Source organism: Platalea leucorodia, assembly GCF_965183815.1.
Source record: "Platalea leucorodia genome assembly, chromosome: 8".
In the NCBI taxonomy this organism is placed as follows: Eukaryota; Metazoa; Chordata; class Aves; order Pelecaniformes; family Threskiornithidae; genus Platalea; species Platalea leucorodia.
The window spans coordinates 5577334-5595343 of NC_138830.1; the positions used below are offsets into that span (position 1 = coordinate 5577334).

The 18010-nt window shown below is 42.7% G+C and overlaps 1 protein-coding gene across 3 annotated transcripts in view; it reads left to right on the plus strand.

Moving 5' to 3' along the window:
• Positions 1-17284, plus strand: part of GOLIM4 (golgi integral membrane protein 4) — a 34984-nt gene extending 17700 nt beyond the window's left edge. For 2 of the 3 annotated variants that reach the window (XM_082320814.1, XM_082320812.1), the window contains 13 exons: positions 345-398; positions 918-1068; positions 2408-2490; positions 3083-3166; positions 6079-6246; positions 7072-7404; positions 8660-8898; positions 10133-10209; positions 10705-10817; positions 12010-12177; positions 12913-12981; positions 15008-15088; positions 15441-17284. In XM_082320814.1, the coding sequence (XP_082176940.1) occupies positions 345-398; positions 918-1068; positions 2408-2490; positions 3083-3166; positions 6079-6246; positions 7072-7404; positions 8660-8898; positions 10133-10209; positions 10705-10817; positions 12010-12177; positions 12913-12981; positions 15008-15088; positions 15441-15596 (1776 nt within the window). In that variant the 3' untranslated portion in view covers positions 15597-17284. The remainder of the gene's footprint in view (positions 1-344; positions 399-917; positions 1069-2407; positions 2491-3082; positions 3167-6078; positions 6247-7071; positions 7405-8659; positions 8899-10132; positions 10210-10704; positions 10818-12009; positions 12178-12912; positions 12982-15007; positions 15089-15440) is intronic. The other variant, XM_082320813.1, reaches the window with a different exon arrangement.
• The last annotated feature ends 726 nt before the right edge of the window (positions 17285-18010 follow it).

The window sequence follows — 18010 nt, forward strand, 5'->3', positions numbered from 1 at the left end:
AAAACTTTGCTTTATATACCAAGCACCAGAAGGAAAGCTGCATCTGGCAAAGGACCCAGAGACCTGTAGAGAACTCTTTATAAAGCGAGTAAATTAGGATTTTATGGCTACTTCACGTTGAAACTGGGGAGCAGTTTGTGAGCTGCCTAACTGAAGTTAAAATACATTGTTGCTGCAGTAAGCGCCAAGTATATATGCTTGCTATGTTCCAAAGCAAGTGGAGAGATTAATTTGTGTCCTGGGGAGTTATGTCCCTTGGATTGCGACTCCTAAATAACTGCATGTGCGGAGGCTGGAGGAATGACAGTATTGTTCTGTTTAACGCTAGCGTTTTCATTTTACAGCAAGACTCAAATAGCCGCTACAGTGCACTGAGCGTACAACACCAGATGTTGAAGGTAGGTAACCGAGATGCCCGCTTTCACCGGACACTGGCATTCCGCTGCGTCAGGGAGGTATGGCCTCGCTGGCTCCTGGTGATTCACGCCAGAATGTCAGTGCATCGATGGTGCCTTCCTCTTAAAACAGTACCGTTAAAAGATGCTTTACTGCAGTTTTTTCCTAGTCAGGCTTTCCAGTGGGTAATTTAATCTTATCAAATGCAATTGCTTGTATGGAACACTGACTTATCAGACTTTACATAGTTTGGCATGTAAGGAATTTCTTAGACACACTCAGCAGCTCCCAACGGGACAGTGCAACTGCAGGCTGGGGTGACGTAGCCCCAGAACAGGAGACAGCTCATCACAGAGATCATTTTGTGTTTGAGAGGAGCTGCAATATGCATGCTTTGAATAACAAACTTCTTGTTATGAATGCTTACTATTCATCTGGACTTATTTAACAAATTGCCAAAGACAATATTAGCCAGATATGCAGATACAGAGCTGTTCCAGTGTCCAACTTGGTGTTTGCAGAGCCAACACGAAGAACTAAAGAAACAGCATGCTGACCTTGAGGAAGATCACCGCAAACAAGGAGAAGAGTTCAGCAGAACGTTCAGCGATCACAAGGAGCGATACTTACAACTGCAGCAGGAAAAAGAGCAGGAGATCTCCAAGCTGAAGGGTATATGCAGCCTGGATCTGGCTGCCCGTACTAAAATGTGTATTTGTCGTTGTGTTTTGTGTGATGTGAGACAGAAAGGCATTGTCTCTGTTCTCGCTAACAGGCCATTCGTGCATGTTATGCCTCCAAGTAATTTACATTTTATTGATGATTTTCTGTGGCCTCTTTCTGAAATCTATTCATATGTGCGCTTTGTGTTTCTATCTAGATTAGAGAAATAGTAAGAAACACAGCACTTAAAAGCTCATCAAGTGTCAGTGGCTGGTTTACGGAGTCTTTCATTTTTAGTTCTAAGACTTGTTCAAACCTGGAAAAATCAATTTGCCTCTTTACTCATTGTAAATGAAAGACAATCTAAGAACGTTTGCCGCTTCTATCAGAGATTTAATTGTGCCTCTTTATGAAGTGACTTTATATACATTTTAGACCTCATTTTCTTTATATATATCAGCTTCTCTGAAACGTCTTGCACCTGTATACTTGGATGAAGTATTCATCTTTACTGTCGGCATCCAGTTTCGTATTGAAGCGATTCTTTGCAGTTCGCAGCCCTCTTCAATCCTAATGACACAATCGCACAGAACAAAAGGATGGGGCTCTCCCCATCAAGGGCCTGCAGCCGCCTTCTGCCATGCGTCTCTAACACATGAGTTAGTTTTGGAGCTGTCTGCAGTTTTGTCTGCACAGTATTTTGCAGGCAGAGGCTGTGTTTATTAGTTCTGCCTTGGCACCACACCAATGAAGTCACACAGCTAGCTCTTGGACTGAGCTGGATTGCAGCCTAGCAGCTTGGAGTGTGGGAAGAGCTTGCCTGTATCTGCTTGAAATATTCCACATCTACATAATGTAAGAAGTGGGAAGAGAAGCCCCTCTCCCTGGTCCCAGAACATAAAGCTTTTTAAGTATGCTGGCCATCTGGGCATCTCTTCCAAAAGAATAGCTTAGTCCTACGACATAAAATTCTCACTCACCAGATGTGATGTGGGGGAAGAGAGGAGGGTGGCTTCCTCCCTGCATTTTAAAGAATCAGATTATCATAATGAATTTTGCCATCTCCAGTCCCCAGCATGAGCAGCGATGCATAACTCCAGTTGCAGACTGGGTGAGCTAATATAAAATTTAACCAAATTTTACAATTTTCTGCTTGAAAATGTAAGGCTTTTTATAGGGCTGGGGGGAGATGTACCGTAAAGAAGCCATACAAGTACTCTAATCCATTTTTGCTATAGCAATTGTGTAGGATTTTATGGAGTTTCTGTTACAGTCTCAATTTTAGCACTTAATCTAGTATGATAAACCTGACTGGGTTTAAATTCTGTACGTCACTTCTTTTAAACAGAATCCCTGTATAACTTACGGGAGGAGAACAGACAGCTGAGAAAAGCTCACCAGGACATTCACACCCAGCTACAAGATGTCAAGGTAGGCTTTGCTTTGAGGAGAACTTTCAAGACCATTAGGAAAAAGAAAAATTTTTCCAAGTTTTAACAAGCCAGAAATGGGCTATGCTGAAGACTTCTAGTTTCTGTTATGTGGCAAAAAGGAGAGGAATGTGGCTGAACTGGATTTCTTGCCTTTTGCCACCTGCACGTTAGGTACATGCTCATTTGAAAAAAAAAAAACAGAATTGGAAGAGAAGTATTTAGTACAGAAATTGGAATTGGAAATTTGACTTTGCAAGTTAAGAATTTTGTTTTGGCAAACTAAGTTGGCTGAAATGAATGTTTTCCAGCTCTATTTTTTTTTCAAACGTTTATCAACATCTACTCCAACTTTTAACTTTATTTTAGTTACACAAATTCTAGCCTCCAAAATTTTCTTTCCTGGCATGCTTGCGCTCTCTGCGTGTTTAATATGCGTTCCATGTTAAATAAATAAATGCTGTCATTCCAACTCAGGATTTTCTTTTTGAAATAAATTGAATTATCCTCCTAGTTCAAAATCCCCCAGGCTACCTAATTTACCTTTAGAATGAACTTTATGTGAAACATGTCGTGTTCTTCTTTTTGTGTAGCAACAGCATAAGAACTTACTCTCCCAACACAACCAGCTTGTAGTGACATTGGAAGACCACAAGAGTGCACTAGCTGCTGCACAGGTCAGAGAGGAAAGCAGCTTCTACTAGCTCTAACCTCCCTCAAACTTGTTTCTCCTCGTTCAGCTGACTGTAATGTTATGCATGTAGCCTTTCGCATGGGGAGCCTGCAGTTAGCACCATGCTGCACACTGCAGGGAAATGCATGAGGTAAAGGGTTGCTCTTAAGAAGACGCTGCAACAAATCACAGGCTGTTGGAAAATAAAAGGCTGTATTAGAGGTCCAAGAGTGCATGTATTACTGATAAGAAGAGTATCTCTGCTTCCATGAGAGCTGTCAAATACCTTTCTTTCTCTGTCTTCTCTGATAGAACTTCTGTTAGTTTAACATCCCACACTGTGACATTCTCACGTATCATTATAAAGACCTGGATGCTGGTATACTACAAAGTCTCTTTTTGTGTATGCCTGGCAGTTTTATAAGGCTATATACATCAGTGCAACAGGGGCGGAGTATATATGGAGGAATGTAAACTCCAGGTGGAACTCAAATTAGTTAAAAAGAAGCAGCAGCATTACCTTTCTTAAATGTCATTTCCAAGTGAACTATCCATGAAGCGCAAACCTTGCTAGATTATTGCAGATTCAGTCAGCTGTGCCAGTACAAGCTGTGTAGGCCACGGGGAATCTGAAAGTAGGAGTAATGTTGGAGCAGAGGAAGACTATTGATGGAAGATCAGAGGGAAAGGCAATGAGGCAGTGTGAAGTTATTTTTATTCCTGACTAATTTTCTTCATTTAAGTATTTTCACAGTCCACAAAATCATTAGCAGTATTAAAAGCATTGGATCTTTTTTTCCCCAGTTCTGCTTGTTGTGCATGTCAATATGTGTAGATATTCAAAAAATAGGGAAAGACCAGGAAAGTCCCTCATAAACTAAATATATGAAGCATCTTAATTTCCAGTACTAAAATATGCTGGCGGCTAATTTTAAGCTCTTCTCCCACTGGCCACGTTAGCCGCTTGGTATGTATTTGCTAACATCTAAAATTCCACAAGGGCAGATGCAGGGCCTGATTTAAGGTTCACCAAATCCAAAGGGAAGCTCCATATACTTCTCCTGGCTTTGATTCACTTCTTTAACTAGAAAACCTGTGTCACACAAAGCCTTCCTCTCTGCGGTCAGAATGTGGCATTTGTCATACGGAGAACCTTTCCTTCAACAGAAGGGTCTTGCACATTCTCTCAGAACAGAAGGGATTTAGCACCGTTGCGTAGCTTCTCCTGCAAACCAGCTGCAGAAAGTTCGCAAGGGATTATTGCATAGAAACACGGCTCGATGAAGGACCCCTGTATTTGTAAGTGTATTCTAGACATTAAATATCAGTAGTCAATACTGCACTAATGAATTCGTGGCCTGAATCTTTAAGGCACTGTAATCTTTGTACTTTTCCATAGCTCAAACAGCCAGACAGATTCATTATATATTTTTATAAACGCTGTCTTTCTGTCAGTATTAATATCGTTTAGGCTATGGCCTTGAATCGCAATGTGCAGCTGAGCGACTGGTGCAGCGGAGCGGAGTACTTGAATTCTGATCTGGACGTGCACTGTTTAAATATCCTAGTATATTGGTCTCTCTGCATGGTCAGCGAGTGGGGGGGAGAAATTGGAGACCTACGTATTAGTCTTATGCTAAGTAAATACTATTTTTTCCTCTAAAATTTCTTATCGGACTCTCCAGCAGTTAATCGGGAAGCAGAAGTATCCCTCGGGAATGACAAGAGTAATTACTGTGCATTCTGCTTTGCTTTTAGGCCCGTCTCTTTTAATGGATGCCATAGTCTTTTGAAGATGCTTCGAGGTGCGTCTAGCTTCGGAGCTGTTATGCATTGCATCATGTCAATCTGTAGCACTGTGGATATTGTTTTGTATGAGTATTGTGCATTGTACATCAATGCATCATGCCTGTCTGCTGTACTATTGATTGCTATGATACCACATAACACACAAAATGACATACGCAGTCACTGAGTGTAAACTCTAGCCAGTCTTTGACCTGAATTTTAGAAAGGATTATGAAATGCACCTCCGACTTCAAAATGGGTAGTAAACACACCCACCACCCCCACCGGAGCCACAGAGAAACCCTCTCGTGGGGCACCACCTTTTGTATTGGCAGCTGGTCAGATTTTATAAATCCTGCCCATCTCAAAAATTTTACTTTATAAGATAGTCTTTCTTGTACGTCTGCTGTATAGACGGGGACTGGTGTACCAACCAGTCTGGATTCTCATACTGGACTTTAAAGCTTTTTGAAAGTATCCTGATCTTGTACAAAGTTAAACAGCAAATCAAATTGCAACATTCTACTGTTGCATTTCAGGGAGGCTTTAGAAATTCATATTTTCTCTTTTTTTCTTTCCCTTTTTTTTCTTTTTTCTTGCTTTTCACAAAAGGTGTATTATGACTTTCTTTGCCTCAGTTCTGTATGTTGGCTGTTGTCTTGTGTAACACCTGTCTAAATGTTGAGGATTTGGCATTTTCATGATGTGTCTATGTACTTTAAAGCTACTGTTTCTGAAAGAACTGCACTTCTTGCTACCAGTAAAGGAGAAGCTGTGGTGCTCTTGATTTCCCTCGCTTTTAGTCTACCAAGAAAACCGCATCATCCCCTTCTGACAATTCTCCTGCTTGGCATGAATAAAACAAATCTTCATCTTTGTTCCACAGAGATTTTTCTAATATACTTTGTATGCATGTGCACTTTGGCTGAAAAGACCGTGATGAATCAATGCTATCTGGTGCGTGGAAAGAACCAATTTTAAAAGCTCCCATCCTTTCTCCTCCCTGGTATTTGCTCTGATGTGAATATTGAGTCTTTCTACCATATGTCTTGCCAGCAAGTTCACTCCGAGGTGACTACGTTTTATTAAATTGATTTGGACACACTGTAATTAATGTGTTGACTTTAGTCCCAGGTGGAGGAATACAAACAGTTGAAGGACACGCTCAAAAAAATGTCAAGTTTCCGACAGCCTGAGAAGTCAGAACGACCAAACGAGCAACCGGAGGGACGAGCACTGTCTCCCCACAGTGACCTCCCAGTACACCACGAAGCTGTGGCTGAAGAGCATAAAGAGGTATGAAGTACTGATCGGCTACAGACGCTATAGGACGTGGTTGTTATTCGGCAAAATACTAGCTACGTGCTTAACTTCCAATAGAAGCGTGTGTTTAATTGTACACGTTTGCCAGTTCTTGAGTAAAGTAGTAAGGAACGCTTTAATCTTATTGAGTAGTAGAAAAATATATTCACGATGACCTTTCTCACAGGACTGTAAGTGCACTTAAAACTGGTTTATGTAAGCTGTTTTAAGAAGTTGCTAACAATCTTAATTTTTTGAATAATAAGTGGTCTCTCAAATTTTAGACATCTCGTGTTGCAGAAAAGCTTTAACAAGTTCTGAAGAAATTGTCTTTTCGTGTGTTTTATAAAGTTTCAGTAGCATACTTGAAGTCAGTGTATGTGAAATCGGCACGCTATCCGATGTTCAGAAAGAAAAAAGCAAAGTTGTGGGTGAAGTCTAGAAGTTACAATATCAGTTGTGCTTTTTGTTTGGCCAAGAGTTCTTGGCCAGCAGAACCCACAGGAAATAAAAATACAAAGCTTCCTTTGTAGATACAGAATTATAATAGTTTTTTGTTCTACTTCAGATAAAACGAGGCTTAACCTACTTCGTGATGCAGTTGTACAACAACTGGCGTAGCTGTGGAGAGCCAGGAATCGGGCATTGATGCCATTTGGCAGGAGCGGTAGCTTGTTCCACAGCAGGCATTTGGCTCTCCTGACAACAGCTTCCCTACTGCAGGATGGAATAAAGGCATCCCTATCTGATCCTTGGCTCTCTTGAAAATATGAAATCCGTAATATCTTGTGCACACATAATCTTGTGTATGTTTTGCAGAATGAGAAGCCAAAAGAAAGAGAAGAAATAAATAGCCAGGAAAAAGAAGACAGAGCTGAGCCTTTTCACCTGCAAACTAGGGCTAATGAGGGCCAGCATGCCAAAGAACTAAATATTCAGGAGCAACAAGAAGCTGGAGAGGATGATGAGCAACGTGTTGATCAAATTGAAGAGGAACGCAAAAAAGAACTTGAAGAGGAAGAAATGGAGCAGGCAGGTCAGCCTGAGCACTTAGAGGAGGAACAGGATCAAGTACCAGAAGAGCATGAGTGGAAAAAAGAGGAACAGAAAGAAGAAGAAACCAACATGTTGGGTGATCGTCTTCATTCAGAGGTATGGAGCTCTGCTCTTTTCTACCAGTTGATTAGATTTGCTGTTTAAATGGAGGCATCTCTTACCATTGCTGGCCCTGTATTGCACTCGCCTATTTCTAGGTAAAATCAGTGTCGTATTTATAGTAATCTTGGGATTCGGAGCGCTCACTGGTTTTTAGATAAAATTGTCATATTAATTGTCGTATTTATAGACAATTTGGGGTTCAAAGCACTTGGAGGCATAGGGTTCAGCACACACGTACTGCAGTGCTTGCCAAATGCAGCTTACCGAACATTAATTCTGCTGACAAAAAGCCACAGCTGGAAAAAAAGAGCAGTCACGTTGAATCCCATCTCCTACTTTAAATGAGGCCTGTGGTAGCTGATGGGGAGAAGACAGCTGATGAGAACGAGATTTATCTTCAGCACGCTGATGGAGAGCCGGCCTGCCTTACTAATGGGATGCATCTCAGCAAATTGCAGCGTGTTTCCTTGCCGGGTGTACCTACTTTCTGCGAACACATTTCCATCTAAATGTTTGCTGTCATTCGACAGGGAATTTTAACTGCAAGATGAACATGACTAAAATAGCCAGGGGAAATCAGTGTGCAGCAATGGCAGGTCTTGCTCTATGCAGCTCTAAATAAAACCAGCAAATCCTGGATTTACATTCTAGATTGGATCTCCAGTGGAACATATATTTTACTGATCACACTTTAGGCTTTGTAAACACTTACGCTCCTAGCAGCTTAATTCTAGAACTCTGCTGGGAGGAGGAGCCATTGTTGAAGAGGTGCAGTGGATTAAAACAGCAGCAATAGGTTAAGCTGTGAAACTGGAATTAGTTTAAGTTACTGCCGGCTGTAAAAAACGTGCAGTGTCTCATTGAAGGCTCAAAGCAGCCTCTACTGAAATTACCAGTTAAATCAATGGAAGCATATTTACTGTCTTAATTGTCAGCCATCCAAACTTGCTTTTACTGGTAATATGTTGGGGGTTTTTGTTCTTATTGATGCATAAGAAAAGCGTGGCTTCCCCCATCCCGTTATCTCCTCTTCCCCATGTCTTCCACAGACACCCCAACACTTCCAGTCTGTGTTCAAAAAATTAATTAAACTTTAAGCAGAGACAAGGAAACTTAAAATCACTTTTGCTGCAATTCTGCCTATTGCGTGTAGCATGTGCATAATTTTCCCTCTTGTCACAGGTTTCTGATGCTTGTTTCTGATCATTGAAATTATGATTGATCTATGACTAACACATTTCTTTGACAGATAACACCAACAAAAGCTGTAACAAAAAGACATAAGCCAGCTGACGAACAACAACTAGAGCAGCAACACCTTGCAGCCCAAAGAGCAGAGGAAGCCTATCAGCTACAAGAACATCAGGAATCACTACACCAGCAAAGACTGCGAGGACACCTATTACGGCAGCAACAGCTTCAAGAAAAAGAGCTTCAGCTGCAGAAACAGGCAGAACAAGGAGAAAAACTCTATAAAAACCGGCTAAGGTTAAATTCTTTTACATGAGTTTGTCATGGCCTGTGCTCTGGGTTTTGTGGCCTCCACCATACCACCTTTGAAAAGAGGGTGGTTTAATGCTGTAAACCTAGACCGCCCAGAAACTAAATTCAGTGAGCCTCATCCTCTGCTTTCCAAGGATAAATCTGATGGCTGGTTTAGGGGGTTTTCTTCCTTCCTTTTCCTTTTCCTTTCACTATGGAAGCCTCTGAAGTCTGGAGTAATGCATGCACGTTGCCATGCACATCCTTGGAGGAGGTTAGGGGCTCCTGGCATACAGTGCCCCTTGTCTTAAAGCTTGCTTTAAATTAGTAATTATTTTCCGCTAAGCAGTGATTATGATCTTGTAGTACTGAGGAGCTCCAGTATCAGATACGCATTAAGGTACCTAAGCTAAAGTTCCTCTTAAATGTGAGATGCTGTTTTTAAGTAATTCCATTAGGACTTTCTGGACAAGAGCGACTAGTATTATTTGCACTGTAGAGACAAAAGCATGATTTCAGGAGAAACCAACACCCTGTTAGTGTCACAAAGTTATTGTGAATGCCGTTACGTTCATGATATTGTAGCTTCTACGTGCCTTTCACCCTCCCTGTCATATCTCCTTGTGCTTCTGCTTAGTTTAAAATTGTTAGCGACAATTTTATGTCTTTTGGAATCTTAAGCCCATTGAATTTTCTTTGCTGAAACATTGAAATATTAATTATTAACTTGACCAGTGTTCTAAAAGGATTTTGCTGTGAGAAAGCCTTTCATAAATTGGTAGTCAAAATATTCAGTCCTGGAAGAGCCACCACACAAGTAAATCTCTTTCAAGATGAAAGTGAAAACTGCTTTAGTCAACAAAATAACTGAGCCATGTAGTCTGTCTTGAGGACTCTTTATCTGAGGGGTTCTTCGCTTCCTGATCATAGTATTTGTGCTTTGATTACAGAATATACTGGCTTAGGAGTTTTGAAAATACAAGGTAGATCCCATTGATATATGGACAAATACAAGTACAGAAGTTAGTATAAGAAGTTAGGACAAGAAAGTCTTTGTTCTGTAAAGTGTATCTGCTTTAGGAACGATGATGTGAGAAAATATTAGGTAATAGAAAGCTAAACTGGAATCCATTCTGGCAGGAGCTGGGAGAGGCAGAGATGCAGTAGGATGATTTGTTCATTAAAGCAAAACCACACTTTTTAGAAACTGAAATGATGTATTTGCATTTAATTTTCTCAGCCAGCAGGCTCGTTATAACACAGACCATGATATTGTCCAAGGGGAAGAAGAGCAAGGTATTCAGGAAGAAGAAGGAGGTAAGATAAGTTTTATGTCCCTACCACGTTCACAGGTTCCCTGTGTAGCGCTTTTCATGCACGATTTTAATATTAATTTCATATCCAGTTTGGATTCAAGTGAAATATAAACTCGCAATTTAAAACCAGAAGCTCAGATAACACTGGCTGAACTGCCTGAGTGAAATACAGGTATTGCTAAAGATCATATCCACATTCCTGAAAGGAAAAGTGTCCTTTTGATGGAGCTACCAGGATAGGGCTTTGTGGATCTTGGTTACATTCCTGGCTTTGCCTGTGATATTTGTTTGATCTCTTCAAATTATGTGATCTTTCCGTGTCGGTTTCCTACTAGCAGTAGAACAAATCTGTTAGTGTTCCTGTTTAGGTAAGCGCTTTAGGTAAAGGCTGCCTACTGGTAAAAGCATGGCTGGAAGCTAGTATATAGGAGATTCTTTCTGAAAAGGGCTAACTAGAAACTGCTGTAATACAATAATAATATCAAAAATTTGTCAGCTTATGAACGTGACAACCAGCACCAGGATGAAGGTGAAGATGATGATCAAAATAATGCAAATGAACAGCAAGAACCAGAACATCAAGTAGAAAATCAGCAGGCTGATGAATCAGTGAGTATGAATTAAGATGCTATGGATTGCAGTCGTTACTGAAGTGGAAACCCAGAATCTCATCTAACATAATTGCGCATTACAGAAATAAGATGAAGCAGAGGTCTGCTAGGAAGACAAGTTTGACAGTTCAGAACTACATCTATGATCTATTTAAAGTTGTCCTTGCTGATTTGGGAAGGTTTCCTTGTGGGAAGCAAGTTGCTTTTCTACATTCCCTTGATCTGTGCTTTAGGTGGAATAAAGGATTTGGACTTAGCTGGGACTTGAACAGGTAAACTTAGATTCAAAAAAAATAACAGGAGTAGCTCCTTGGTGGTCAGTCAGAAAGAGCGGTGATGGTATTTTTCATGCTGTCGTTAGTTAAGAGGGTAAGAGCCAACGCAGTAGCCACTGAAACCAGCTGGAGCCAGTACGGAAGCGTGAGATATTGAAAGAGAATATACCTCAGCACTGAACACAGCTGCGGTATCGGCTGCACGGAGATCTGGATGCAGGAGACTGAGTCCTGCGCCTTCCCCCAAGTTCCACCTCACTTGCTGTTGTGGAACATCAAGCCTGTCATCTGCACTCCCCTCCCCTTCAGCAAATAGAGTTGTATAGTAAGTATTTCTAAAGGATCTTTAACTGGTCAGCTATAAAGATATCAGAAATGCTTTTACTGAATGATAAGCAGAAGGAAAATGCTCGTTTTCTGAATGGCAAAGTAGGATGAAAAGTGAGTGTTGTTTTCTTTTGTTTTATTATAAACCCAGACAAGGTCAATACTGCAGGGCAGACTGGTACTGAAAGATCACATCAGCCCTTTGGAGCCAGGAGCATTTAAACTCTTATCTTTTTTCACCTGGTCTTATCAGGCATTGTCAGCTGTCAGATAGTCAGCAAACAAAAGGAGTTCAGCAGCCTGTGTGAAATAACCACATCGAAGCTGATGACTTTTTAGGAGACAGACACCCATACTGCACTTCTGTCCGTGTTCGGCGCTGAAGTACTTCTTCTTTCAGGAACGGACACGTGTGCATTGGCCAGGGTTTGATCTCGTGGCCCCCGAGGCCTGCAGAGAGATTCCAGCTGGTTTCAGTGGGCATGGAGTTGGCTCTAACGTAGCTCACGCTAGGGTAGCTTTCAAGTGAAAGGGAATTTGACTGTGAGCTAAAAACACATATTTAACATTCACTTCTGAAAATTACAGAAGGCAGCCACGGAAGATGTGAATCCTGCTGATGACCCCAACAATCAGGGAGAAGATGAATTTGAGGAAGCTGAGCAAGAGAGAGAAGAAAATCTACCAGATGAAAATGAAAAGCAGAAGCAAACCAGGCAGAAACCAGGACATCCGGGAATGGAAGAGCACCTGGTGGTCAGTAAAGGCAGCTGTAGGTCCTCCTTAAGGACAGTGTAGCACAGCTTGGTGAGAGGACACTGAACTCGGATTTTTAAAGATCTCTGTTAAGCCATACATGACACGTGCAGGTAAAAGTGTGGAATTACTCCTGGTGATATGCCAGAACGTCCCTCATCGCTGGTGCCGCTCGGCGAGGTTCTGTAGTCTCATAGTTCAGGGCCCCTGTATTTACCTTCACACAAGCCCCTGCAAGAGCAGTCTTCACGTTCATACAACCTTCGTGTCTTTCCACAAATCCCTTCCGTGCCGCTTCCATGCCATCAACACTCAAGCAACTGTAAGCAGCGGTGTCACTTCCCTTCTAGGGCCATTCCAGTGAGTGCTGCGCATTTCAACCGTGTTCAAACTGTGAACTCCTCTAGGCAGAGAGAATCTGTATTTTTATGCCATTGGTCTTTAACGGTGTGAATATTTCATTGTCTTCCTGCTTAGTATGGAAAGTCGTGCTTTATTCTGTGAAGTGATTTTTATTATAATCATTCTGCAGTCTATTTTTTAATTTAGGGCAGTTCTAAATCATGTAGCTGGGCTATCATTAATGCTAATGAACGCACTATAACTTCTTATGCTATTGTTGTTACTTTAGCTTTACATAAAGTTTTAGTTCCAGAACAAGAAGCTTTAACCTTCATTCTCCTAAAGTTAATAGGCACGTAGATAGAACTGAATTCTTTCACGATCTTTCTGCAGATGGCAGGAAATCCCGACCAGCAGGAAGATAATGTGGATGAGCAGTACCAGGAAGAAGGAGAAGAGGAGGTAAGAAAACAGACACAAGGCGTACGTGGGCTCAGGCAGCGAAGCACATCTCCATTAATGTTTAACGTTGGTATCTTTTATAACCGCAAAATGAACCCACATCACTTTGTCTGACTTTATGAAACCTAGGGAGTCTTTGCCATTACTCTGCTATCCACTTCTGGACACATAGAGCGTTACTCATGCTTATATGCTGCAATCCCTCAGTCGTCCCTGCAACACGGTATTAATTGCGCAATACTTGAAAAGATTAAGCCATCCACAGCGCCAGGAAGAATTCCTGAAAACCTCAACCCCTCTGAAGGTCACTGAAAACGTTGTTAACTTCGCGTCTCTAATCACACGCTGCTGTTCTGGGCACACTGCTTCCTTGGCCAGTTACTTACTCTTTGGCTCTGACTTTGGTTTATCTGCGCCCCTCCTAAGCGATCCAAGCTACGTAAGCCCTGACCATTCGTGGAGTCAAATAGTTGGGAAGCTGGGAGCGTGCTGCTTTGAACTGCAGGAGAAAAGGAGGGGAAGGGACTTTTTCCTCCCTGTGTTGAACGGCGTGCTCATTATGCATGCGCTGGCGTCAGCTGCCCTGCAGTTCTGCAGGCCATATCCGATCAATTGCTATTTTCTACTTCATACATAACGGTTTACAAAAAGCAATAGAAACAGCTACTCGTTACTCCCTTGTGGGCAACGCTTTGTCTAGATTAGCTGGCACGCACTTAGAATTCACCAGTTCAAAGTACGGTTACTTAAGTCAAGCCAGGTCATTAGGAGCTGGGAGTAGTCGGCCTTTGGCAATTACTCTTTGGCTTACAGGAAGGAACTTAATACATATTTCATAAAGGACTGTGACCAGAGTGCTTACTGGAAATATTAAGAGTGAGCAGTGATTGAATGAGCAATCAAGAAGGAGTTAAGGTGCTGTAAGTGGGTTTTTAGGTTTAGTAGGTTGACTCAAATATCGTACATTGCTGCTGTTCGAATCTCTCCCATATATCCCTCAGTGATGCAGGTTTGATGGGTGCCCTTCTGCTGGCAGCAAGACCTAACCCCAAAGAGCTCGATCACAAGGAGCTTGGCCTCCTGGTGGGAACAGCCGCCACAACTCCTGCTACCCACCCTGAGGCGGCTGTTGCTGCTGCCGCTCGGGAGAGCGCGAGAGCAGCTGCTGGAGGCAGGGAGCAGCAGTCCCATCCCCGCTCTTTGTGGCGGGGCGGGTGGCAGCACTGAGTGGCGAATGCTTCCCGGCCAGGGGAAACAGCTTTTGCGCGTGGGGAGAGCTGCGCGGCCCTACGGGAAGCGCCTTACCCAGCTCGCAGGACACCGTTTGGAGCGGATGTGCGTAACAGCATTCTCCAAAAGCAAGTCAAGCGCGCCCCTTTCAAATTTGCACCTAACCGTTAAAGGACATGGAAGCGAGGGAAAGCGCTAACATAAAAAGAAAGAAGTGATAGACCAAGATCCGAACGTCTGGAAAACAGATTCAGTGTGGCCTGCTCTCTCCTCAAGGACAGAGTTGGAAGAGATTCTTCTTCACTCCCAGTCCCCCCTTGCTCTTTTGTGGTTTTCCAGGAGCAGCTGGCAGAAGGATCACTGGGAAAACACGGACAAAGTTACCGTTACACACCTACCTCACACAGCGGAACTGAACTAGTTCTCGGAGTCCGCAGTGGGGTGGAAGTGTTGGTAATGACTCTTTGCTGCGTCATGACACTCTCGCTATGAAGGATAAGGAGAAACTAATGTATATGTAAAGTTAAAACACGGAATGGAAAGCTAAATGTGTTAACTGATGATGAGAGGGCCTGTGAAAATGGTAGTTAAAAGTTAAATATGCTCTCGGAGGAAGTGAATTTCCCGATTGTTGGGTGGTTTTGATTTTTCCTCCTTTAACCTCTCCGTGCCCTCTCCTCCCTGTCCTTTGAATCTTCATTCTGTAAAAGTACAGCTATGAAAATGGGTACATTTATGCCACAGGCTACTTCTTTAAAGGAAATGAAAATATACAGAATGTCTCTGTGCTTTGCAGATCCAGGAAGATTTGACTGAAGAGAAGAAACGAGAACTGGAACGCAATGCTGAAGAGCCATATGGTGAAAATGAGGAAAACGTAAGCACTGTGTAAACCCACAAACTCGGTGCCGTGATGAAACACGTCCCGTAGCTGTGATCGTGTCACAGTGACGTCACGTAATAATTGTCGTAGCTTGCTTTAGGTCATAGGCCTTAAAACTTCACACTCCCCCAACTTCCTTTTGCTCATCCTTCCACCCCCACCTCCATTCTCGCTGCCTGGAGGCCTTTGGAAAGCTTTCCCTGTTTCTGTCCGTCGGCTCTAACAACTCCAGCTGACAGCCATTTTTCCTTAACTTCAGCTCATTGCCCCAAAATAAACTACAAGGAAGCTGGCAGTGGCACTGAATCTGGTTTTTAATTTTTTTTTTTTTTTCCTTCCCCATCAGGCAGACGAAAAGAACAACGGCGGGGCAGATCGAGAGCCAGAAATGCAAGAAGAGAACAACCAGAAAGAAGCTCATGAAGAAAACTATGAGGAGGAAGAGGAGGAGGAGGAAGGTAGAGCTGTTGCAGCAAAAACTCGTAGACGAGGGGAGATGTAGTCCTCTTCAGTGTTTTTGCAGCACACAAATTCCTGTTTTCTTTTTTAAAAAAAAAAAAAACAACAACTTTTTTAGGATATTTAATTTCCAAAAAAGTTTGTGTTTTACACTTTTCCTTTTCTATTAGATGCTCTCGTACGTTTATATGAACACGCTATTTTGATACTCTAGATTAGGATTTCTTTTCTATTAAAGCTGTACATAAACAGACATCATATAGGTTTCATTTTTTGTAATTCTGGGCATGTTTTATAAAGGCCATTTTGGAATACACTTTCACCTTGTCCAAGTCTGACAGAGATGTTTGGTCTCATTTCAGAGCCATTCAACATCTGAGGGAATATATCTAGTGCCTAAACCCAGCCGACCTTCGTCACTGTCTTCCTCGACGTGACGTTTAGGACTCCCGGCTGGCCGCGCTGCCCGGCCCAGGCACGCTCTGCAGCGCTCGCGGAGCCCGGGGTAGTTGCATTCGTTGTAATCTCATGAGATTCTTCACGCCCTTGAAGATAAGCACGTGCCTAGCTATTTGCAGGACCAGGCCTTTTCTAGGTGCAGAACAGTTATAAAATATGCAAGTTTTACAAGCCTTCAAAATACAGCCAGGTTAACAGCTGTTAATTTTGGCAGCTGTTTATATACAGTTAAATTATGCATTTATTTTAATGAGCATACCTAGGTACTTCAATTACACGCACTACATAGCAGATAATGCAAATGGTGGTGTGCCGAGATGAGATGTGAGCTAGAAACCGATTTAGACTTGAAGATCCATTCTGCCAAATCAAAACACTACAGCTGTCACGTGAATGAAGATTACCAGAAGGAACAGTTTTATTGTCCTAGTTAATATATAAAATATTTGACCGGAGAAGTAGAATCGCATCGCCCGAGTGACACGCGTGTGGAGACTGTAGAGAGGGTTAAGGCACGTTAACTGCGTTGGCACGATTGGTGCGAGATGTAAGGCCTTTACCTTCTTTTACTTATTTATTTTTAAGTCTACGCTGGAAGGGTTTCTGTGTCCCCTAGTGTGGAAATCGGACTAGAGGCAAGGCCCACAGAAGCTTTTTTTGAACAGCAAACATCTCTAGCCCTGCATGCCGAAAGGGAGGGGCGGGGGGAAGCGACCCAAGAACCGTGCCTTGGCGCAGGCTACTCCGAACATAATCACCGTGCGTGAATACGTACGACGGTCGCATTGGTACAGACCCTGCTTATTTAATATATGTTAAAAGGAGAACGGGAATCTGGATTTCCTAGGCTATGCCCCATTGCTGGAAATGAGGCGCACAGTAGCTCCCCGCAAAAGCGTGTGTTAATATATAAAAGGAGAGGGTTTGGGATTTTTCCCTTTTTTAGTAATGATGCATAGCAATGTTTTTAGTTTAACTTTTTATATGAATGTAATTTAATTCATTTTTCTACTAACTCAATTATGTTTTATAGTTGGTTTCCATTCTTTGCAGTTTTCCTGAATGTCCCAGACGCAGTGCTTATGTTTCATAGGAATATTTTTGTCAGCAAGTATTTTGGGTTTTCTAGTTACCATAAATCAGATTTACCTTATGTATAAAAAAAAAAGTTTACATGATACTGTAAAATGTATAATATGTACATAATCTTCAGAATACAATTATTTTGGTAAATTGGCCTGTATTTTTAATGTCACGGTTGCAGTATTTAATTATTTGAGGCATAATAAAAGTTGACTGAAGTCAATAAAGTAGACTCTAGTTACTGGTCTTTCACGAGTGTGGTGGTTTGGTTTAGTTCTGGCAGGAAGGCACGCGTGCTGCCCCCGGGGGGGCCCCCGCAGGCCGAGGAGACCGGCTCCGAAGGTACGGGCACGTGTCGGCGTGCAAAGGGCTCTGTCTCTTCACAGCCTCTCGCGCGCTTCCGACGAGCTCCACGCTTCAGGCGTTAACGGCTACAGCGCGGCCCGTGGAGAACACAGACTGCCTGCTGCCACGCTTAGAGGGGGGAAAAAGTCGCTCCCAAAGCCATCTGCAGGTACAAACCCTCTACCAGCGCGGCATCTTTGCGCCAAAATAAGCTGCTTTTTACTTCTCTCCCATTGCTTAAGCGATCGGCTGGCTACAGCTGAAGCGGAAGAGGTGCTCGCAGGTTGCGCTGGCCGGTGGACCCTGCCCTGCCCGGTGCCCTGGGCACAGAGCGTGTTTATTAAGCAGCTTGGGGGACGGCCTTTTGTTTACTGCGGGGCCTCGCTTGGATAACTTGTGGCTCCAGCGAGAGGCCAGAGAGCCAGCAAAGCTCTGCCCAGAATGAGACGCTGCAGAATAAGGGCTCCTCTTGTGCCTTGTGCGAGCCAGCATTCACAGCAGTGCAATATTTACTTCAGCAAGCATAACAAGTTCACAGCGAATGTGAATAGGCTTAATGAAAGCCTGTTC